The 7,141-nt window shown below is 40.3% G+C and overlaps 2 protein-coding genes and 1 long non-coding RNA gene across 5 annotated transcripts in view; 1 reads left to right on the top strand and 2 right to left on the bottom strand.

Annotated features, from left to right (window-relative positions):
* LOC111861299 overlaps positions 1-2,737 on the top strand; it is a 12,236-nt gene extending 9,499 nt beyond the window's left edge. Inside the window, exons 2-3 of the mRNA XM_023845743.2 lie at positions 320-478; positions 1,607-2,737. Of these exons, the coding sequence (XP_023701511.2) occupies positions 320-478; positions 1,607-2,253 (806 nt within the window). The 3' untranslated portion in view covers positions 2,254-2,737. The remainder of the gene's footprint in view (positions 1-319; positions 479-1,606) is intronic.
* Positions 472-2,744, bottom strand: LOC111861291 (protein ALP1-like). Its single transcript, XM_023845731.2, has 2 exons — positions 2,435-2,744; positions 472-1,493 (listed from the first exon to the last, which is right to left on the bottom strand). Exons 1-2 carry the CDS (start codon positions 2,731-2,733, stop codon positions 608-610), a joined length of 1,185 nt encoding a protein of 394 aa, XP_023701499.1. The 5' UTR covers positions 2,734-2,744; the 3' UTR covers positions 472-607.
* Positions 2,745-4,831: 2,087 nt separating this feature from the next.
* On the bottom strand, positions 4,832-6,835 carry LOC111861283. Of its 3 annotated transcripts, XR_004512679.1 has the most exons (4): positions 6,669-6,835; positions 5,430-6,459; positions 5,194-5,273; positions 4,833-4,968 (listed from the first exon to the last, which is right to left on the bottom strand). It is a non-coding gene; the product is annotated as an uncharacterized LOC111861283 (long non-coding RNA). The 3 variants fall into 3 exon arrangements; XR_002842209.2 differs by having other exon boundaries at positions 4,832-4,968; positions 5,194-6,459; XR_002842210.2 differs by lacking the exon at positions 4,833-4,968 and having other exon boundaries at positions 5,015-5,273.
* Between the last annotated feature and the right edge of the window lie 306 nt (positions 6,836-7,141).

Here is a 7,141-nt window from a genome sequence, read left to right as displayed (position 1 = left end):
AGGCCTCTTTTATACTTGCATGCCGCATGCCACATGCCACATGCCAGGCGGGTGTATTAACATTGTTTAAATGGGACCCTTTCATACTTACCTGCTCGCGTCGAGCGGTCACTTTCACCCGCGCGGCATGCGGCTGAGGCGTGTCGGGACGGGCGTGCGGCCATCACCGCCTAGCGTGTCCCGCCACGCGGTTGGGACCAATACCTAACGGGAGTTTTTATACTTCATGCTACATGCCAAGCGGTTGGGTTCAGTTCAGTTCAGATTAGCTTGTAGTCTTGCAAAGTGCTAGCTTGGAGAATGGATGCAATTGATACAGAGGTGCTGATTAGTGAAGTGCAATCTAGACCTATGTTATGGAACCCAGGAAAGGAAGACTACAAAAACCGAGATCTGCGGAATAAAGCGTGGGAAGAGATTTGTAGCAATATCATCCCTACATTTGATGAAGCTGATGACAATCTAAAGAAAAAATTAGGTGAGTTCTTATTTTCTATTTGGTTTCTTGTTTATTTAATTTACAGGCAATTGCACTGATCTTGTTTTTGTTACATGACGAAATTACAAACCACAACACATAATACTCTTATAATTAATTCTTCATAGTTTAAATCATTGATTCCTGCCACGGCACACTACCAACACCCAAGAAGTACTGTGAAAAATTGTCCCTTATTGAAGCATTCGACTGACCACCTCCTCTGTTGCATAGCCCTTGTCTGAAATCTTCGAACCCCACCACTGTCAGTGTGTCTTCATAATCGAAACCGTCTCTGACTCTAATGAAGTTGTGCAGAACACAACAGGCTTTTACAATGTCCACAGCAAGATTTGTTTCAACGTTTAAAGGGCGATGGAAAATTCGCCATTTGTTGCTTAGAATCCCGAAAGTACACTCAACATATCTTCGAGCCCGGGTCAACCGATAGTTGAATACTCTCTTGTTGTGATTCAGATGTTTCCTGGAATAAGGTCTTAGCACATGTTCACTGAGAGAGAAAGCTTCATCTGCAACTAATACATGAGGCAGTATAGGGTTAACAGTTCCTGGTAGTGGCTTTGGTGGAGGGATGTCAAGCATTCCGTTAGTCATCTTACACCAAAATAAACTATTTTGAAATACAGTGGAATCACAATTTCTCCCATAAGCCCCTACGTCAATGAAAGTAAAACAGTAATTGGCGTCACAAATGGCCATCAGACAAACAGAAAAAAAATGTTTGTAGTTCATAAAAAGTGACCCACTGTGTTGTGGTCTCACTAAACGAACATGCTTCCCGTCAACTGCCCCCAGACAGTTGGGAAAGTTTGCTTTATTTTCAAAGACAAGGCTGATTTCTTTCCATCTCTCTAAAGATGGTTCAGTCATGCACTCGTTTCTCAGCACCAACCACAAAATCATACATACTTCACGCACTATTTTAGATATAGTTGTTATGCCTATTCTGTATGAGTAGTGAAGATCGGTGAATGTATTTCCACTTGCAAGATATCTGAAAATAAGATTTTTGAAAAAGTTAGTTGGTATGCACATAATTTGATTTAATTACGAGTATATACTTGCATCTACTCGTATACATTATTAATTTAAACTGTTTCTTTTCAGTTGAAAAAGTTCGTTCCAGATGGAAATCCTCAAGGGATTCCTACATGAAGGCGAAGGGAAAAGTTAAAGTTCTGAAATCTGGGTCAGCGCCATGCAAGGCAATTAGATACATATATTATGAACAAATGCAATTTCTAGACAAAATACAACAAAGGTCTACCATTTCTAACTTTGAACAAGCTGCAGAAGATGAGGATATTAGTGAAGTTTTTCATAATAGTGAAACTAACGAAGATGACATTCGTGATGACGATTCAGATGCTCAAGATGCAGCCAGAAGGAAGTTCACCGAATCTGTCAAGAATCGGGAGAAAAAGAAACAAAAACTGGACGATTTTGGTGAAAACCTTCTGGCTCTATTAAAAAGCAGCAAAGAAACAGAAGAAGACGCTGACCGGGCATTCTTGTTATCCCTGCTCCCACATGTCAGAGGGTTTGACGAAGATCAAAAACTGGATTTCCAAAGTGGGGTACTACAATTGATAACGAAAATAAAACGAGGAAATTATGCACCGCCCACTCCAATTGGTTCTCATGCCTCATATCCGCAATATCATTCATATAATCCAGATCCATCCCAAATCATTTACAGCCACAAACAACAATCTGATCCAGGTCCATCCATAAGAGAGAATGAACATTTTTGAAAGATAAAACTGCCTCTCGAGTAGTGCTCAGCTCCATGGAGTTAGTTAGTTAATTAGTTAGTTTAAACTTCTAAATATAATGTATTTGTTTATGTGATAATTAAAATAATGTTTCAATAATCTGACCTTGGAGGTTTTAATTGTACTTTCTATGTCTATATGAAACAGAAAATAAGCTTACCTCAGAGTTACACAAAGTCTCTCCATTGGACTAATGGGCATGGAGTGGGTCCTTGTAATACGAAAATGACTTTCAACTTTCCCAAATAATTCGTCGAATGTTTTGGGGCTCATCCTAAAATAATTGAAGAACTTTATTTCATCTTCTCGTAAGTCAGCGTACAGGGTTATGAAAGCTCCTTTCAAGTCTCTTTGGATGTTGAGAGGATGAACACTGAAACGCCTTTTCTTCTTTTCTTTTCTTGCCATCTTCTCATACAGGTATGCAGCAGCGACCGCTTTAGTTGCGAACCCTGCCATGGCACACGCTCGACTGACAAAACCATTTTATACTTAACCGCCGCACGCCTGACTTCAGGCATGTGGCATGTGGCATGCGGCATGCAAGTATAAAAGAGGCCTAAGTAAAAGGTACACTCCGCAAGTCCACATCTGAACACTTGACATATTAAGTTATCCTGTGATAACATTTGCACCAGCCTACACGTAGCAAAAAAGCAAAGGTTCCTTTAGGCCAAAATAACCCTTATGAATTTCGGAAGGCATGGTTACATTTACGCCATTCCAGGTGGTTTTTAAACAGACTTTCCTCCATTCTAATCCCTTTCTTAAATCAGCAAAGGCTCCTTTCTGAATCTGTTAGGTGCCTTAAGAAGATTCATACATCTTAGATCTAACTGAACAGAAGTCTGCCTATCGTTGATATAAATTAAGGAGAGATTTCGCAATGGGCAATATACTCTGTGGTGTGACTTCAGCGTTACCTAATTTTGTTTCCCACCGTTTAAGTGTTTTTTTTTCGGGTCATTCGCCTGATTGATTTGGTGACCCAATTGACTGTCATTTTACAGGCTGGATCCCTGGTTTCTTGCTACAGTTTTCGTAGATTCTGTTTATATTTTATCATACGATCTAGACCAGGAAGATCGTTATTTATTACCGAAAGTGTAATTTTACTTGTCGATAACCTATATGAAGAAGCAATAGAAGCTGAAAAGTCGCGTGCTCTTTATTGGCTTCTCCCCCTGAATTAATATCTAGTTTAGGTGATATTAATTCAGAAGCGAGGCTTTGAAAGAAACCGCTCCAAATCTGTAAATTTTTCAATGGGTTCCGAAAGATTCCTAATTTTAACGTGATCCACTATGTGGAATAATACTGGTAAGTGATCTCAGTCCAAAATATCAGAGACGATAACATCTGACACGCTGATATTTTGGTGAACCACGATATCTAACACGTCACCATTTCCCGCAGGGAAATAATGAGTGGGGCACTGTGGTGCTGAAATTTCGAAATTATTCATATCAAATCAATCCATAAATTTCAAGCCTGAGGGATTTGAAACTCTGCTATTCCAAATAATGTGTTTAGCATTCAAATCACCTGCCAAAATAGTTCTACGTCTGAAGCTTAAGAGCTCAGTGATGTCAGTATCACTCCAGGCTCTGCCTGGAGATTTATAAACAGCTGCAAACTGCAATTCGCTTTACCAATTGGTATGCAGACCCCTGTCGCTTCTACTGAAACCATAGGTGGTAGATCTACATGGTTATGGGGAATGCCTTTTCTTACTGCAACGGCAGTTCCGCCTTTTCTGCCCGAGGGGTGGTCAATTCTATAAAAGTGGTAATTGGGATAAAGAACCTTTCATGACTTTGCAGATGTGTCTCTGAAAACGGGGCCATATTTACGTGTAGGTCTTGCATTTGTTTACTGAACGAATAGCGCTGCCTCTTAATACATACTGAACAATAAGCATGCAGGCAGGCATCGGGACTATGGCAAGCACATGCAGATATCTGAGAATCTTCAGGCGACTCTCGCTCGAAGGAAGAAACCGATGACATAACTAAGAAATGTTACCAAAAATTCAACATGAAACACGTCCACACAAATTCTAAGATAACTCACGCAGAAGGCATTCCTCATGTACGTCACCTTGTAAAACTTGGTATGGTGTGGCGGTATAATTTGCACCGACACGAGGGCCCATTATGTCTCTGTAACATACCCAGCAGCTGGTCAATTCTCAACAACACTTTTTACAACATTCCATTGAAGTTTCCCAGCTCATTCAGTCTGACTTGTCACATTGCCGCCAACTTCGATTGATGGTGACACAAGGCTACCAACATCAGCAGCTTCCCACGATATCTTAGTCTCTAGAATATGGCCGGTAAAACAAGAAATTGACTTGCTTCACAGATATATACCTTGAAGCTCAACGGAAACTTTAGAATGACAAATATTGATTACCTAAATTGGGAGAGAGAGAGAGAGAGAGAGAGAGAGCGAGAACATTGTTAATCAAAAATGCAAGTCAAACACTATACGAAACTCATCAAATTAAGTTACAAATGAAATCAACTACATCACATTACCTTATCTTACATCATATTTTTCGATCCCACTACAGCCGCAGAGGGCCTAGGACTACCCCCATCAACTTCTTCTTTAACTTCGATTTTCCTAGATCTTACACATTCGCTAGGACTCCTTGGGAGGGTGATCAGCTCGTCAAAAGGCCTCTACCTGTACACAAACACAGACAAATGCACACACAGAAACTAAACTTCTATAGCATCAGTGGGATTCCAACCCACAATTCCGGTTTCCATGCGAGGGAAGACAGTTCTTGCCTTAGACCACTTGGCTACCGTGGCCGATCCTTATCTTACATAACTAAGTGAAAAATTTCATGCTAAGGGAATAGTGAAAATTTTTACTTTCTTTGACCAATGAAAGCCCCATGCTTACTATGTAAGAATAATGCCACTTGTATGGATGGCAAAGTTGGAAGGCAATCATGCAGGCTCAAAGAGGAAGCAACACGCAGGCTGAAACAGACAGGCAAGTATTCACTTGAAGAAAAACCCATCTTCACAACAACCACATGCATCAAAAACCCAAAATTTAATACCTGAAAAATAAGTCTAAAAGCAGAGAACAACCAATATAACTCCTATTAAGCACTCTCCTGCTGTACAACTTACCCCACATTCATGGTATGGTGTGGCGGTCCCATTTCCACTGTCATTAAGACACACTTGTGCTATGCAACTTCACCAGTACTAGATCCATTCTCATCAAATCTCTACAACACGACACATCACTGAAGCTTTTGCATGTTCATTGCCAGATCTGTTTCATTGCAACTCAGTTCATAACATGGTGTCGCAAAGCACCCACAGCAGCAAACTCCTTCCAGGTTTTCTAATTCTCCAAAATTTTACCTGAAGAAAAAAATCAGCCTCTCACTTCCTAGAAATATATGATGAAGCCCCACTAGGACATCATAATTACAAATACTTAATTATCTTAATTATAACAGAGAACAGTTAAACTTAAATATGTAATTCAATCAACTATACAGTGTCTCAATTCCCATTATAACTTGACTAAATATGATCACATATTTTTATATGTCACCTCATTCATTGAAAGAATTCATGTTAAGTCAATACTGTGTCTCTCCTTCTTCCTCATGCCAATTGAAGCCACATGCATTCTAGTTAAGAACAATGCCAGGTAGAAGGTGGGCTGAGGCAGGCAGGAAAACCAGAAGGAAGAATAAAAAAGCAGGTTAATACATACTGAACAATAAGCACGCAGGCAGGCATCGAGACTAAGGCAAGCACATGCAGATATCTGAGAATCATCAGGCGACTCTCGCTCGAAGGAAGAAACCGATGACATAACTAAGAAATGTTACCAAAAATTCAACATGAAACACGTGCACACAACTACTAAGATAACTCACGCAGAAGGCATTCCTCATGTACGTCACCTTGTAAATGTTGGTATGGTGTGGCGGTATAATTTTCACCGACACGAGGGCCCATTATGTCTCTGTAACATACCCAGCAGCTGATCAATTCTCAACAACACTTTTTACAACATTCCATTGACGTTTCCCAGCTCATTCAGTCTGACTTGTCACATTGCCGCTAACTTCTATTGATGGTGACACAAGGCTACCAACATCAGCAGCTTCCCACGATATCTTAGTCTCCAGAATATGGCCTGTAGGACAAGAAATTGACTTGCTTCACAGATATATATCTTGAAGCTCAACGGAAAGTTTAGAATGACAAATATTGATTACCTAAATTGGGAGAGAGNGAGAGAGAGAGAGAGAACACTGTTAATCAAAAATGCAAATCAAACACTATATGAAACTCATCAAATTAAGTTACAAATGAAATCAACTACATCACATTTCCTTATCTTACATCATATTTTTCGTTCCCACTACAGCCGCAGAGGGCCTAGGACTACCCCCATCAACTTCTCCTTTAACTTCGATTTTCCTAGATCTTACACATTCGCTAGGACTCCTTGGGAGGGTGATCAGCTCGTCAAAAGGCCTCTACCTGTACACAAGCCAGACAAATGCACACACAGAAAGTAAACTTCTATACCATCAGTGGGATTCCAGCCCACAATTCCGGTTCCATGCGAAGGAAGACAGTTATTGCCTTAGACCACTTGGCTACCGTGGCCGATCCTTATCTTCCATAACTACGTGAAAAATTTCATGCTAAGGGAATAGTGAAAATTTTTACTTTCTTTGACCAATGAAAGCCCCATGCTTACTATATAAGAATAATGCCACTTGTGTGGATGGCAAAGTTGAAGGCAATCATGCAGGCTCAAAGATGAAGCAACACACAGGCTGAAACAGACAGGCAAGTATTCACTTGAA

Source organism: Cryptotermes secundus, unplaced genomic scaffold (genome assembly GCF_002891405.2).
Source record: "Cryptotermes secundus unplaced genomic scaffold, Csec_1.0 scaffold1468, whole genome shotgun sequence".
NCBI classification, from domain to species: Eukaryota; Metazoa; Arthropoda; class Insecta; order Blattodea; family Kalotermitidae; genus Cryptotermes; species Cryptotermes secundus.
The sequence above is the reverse complement of the archived record's forward strand: the minus strand, read 5'-3'. Positions and strand labels throughout refer to the sequence as shown.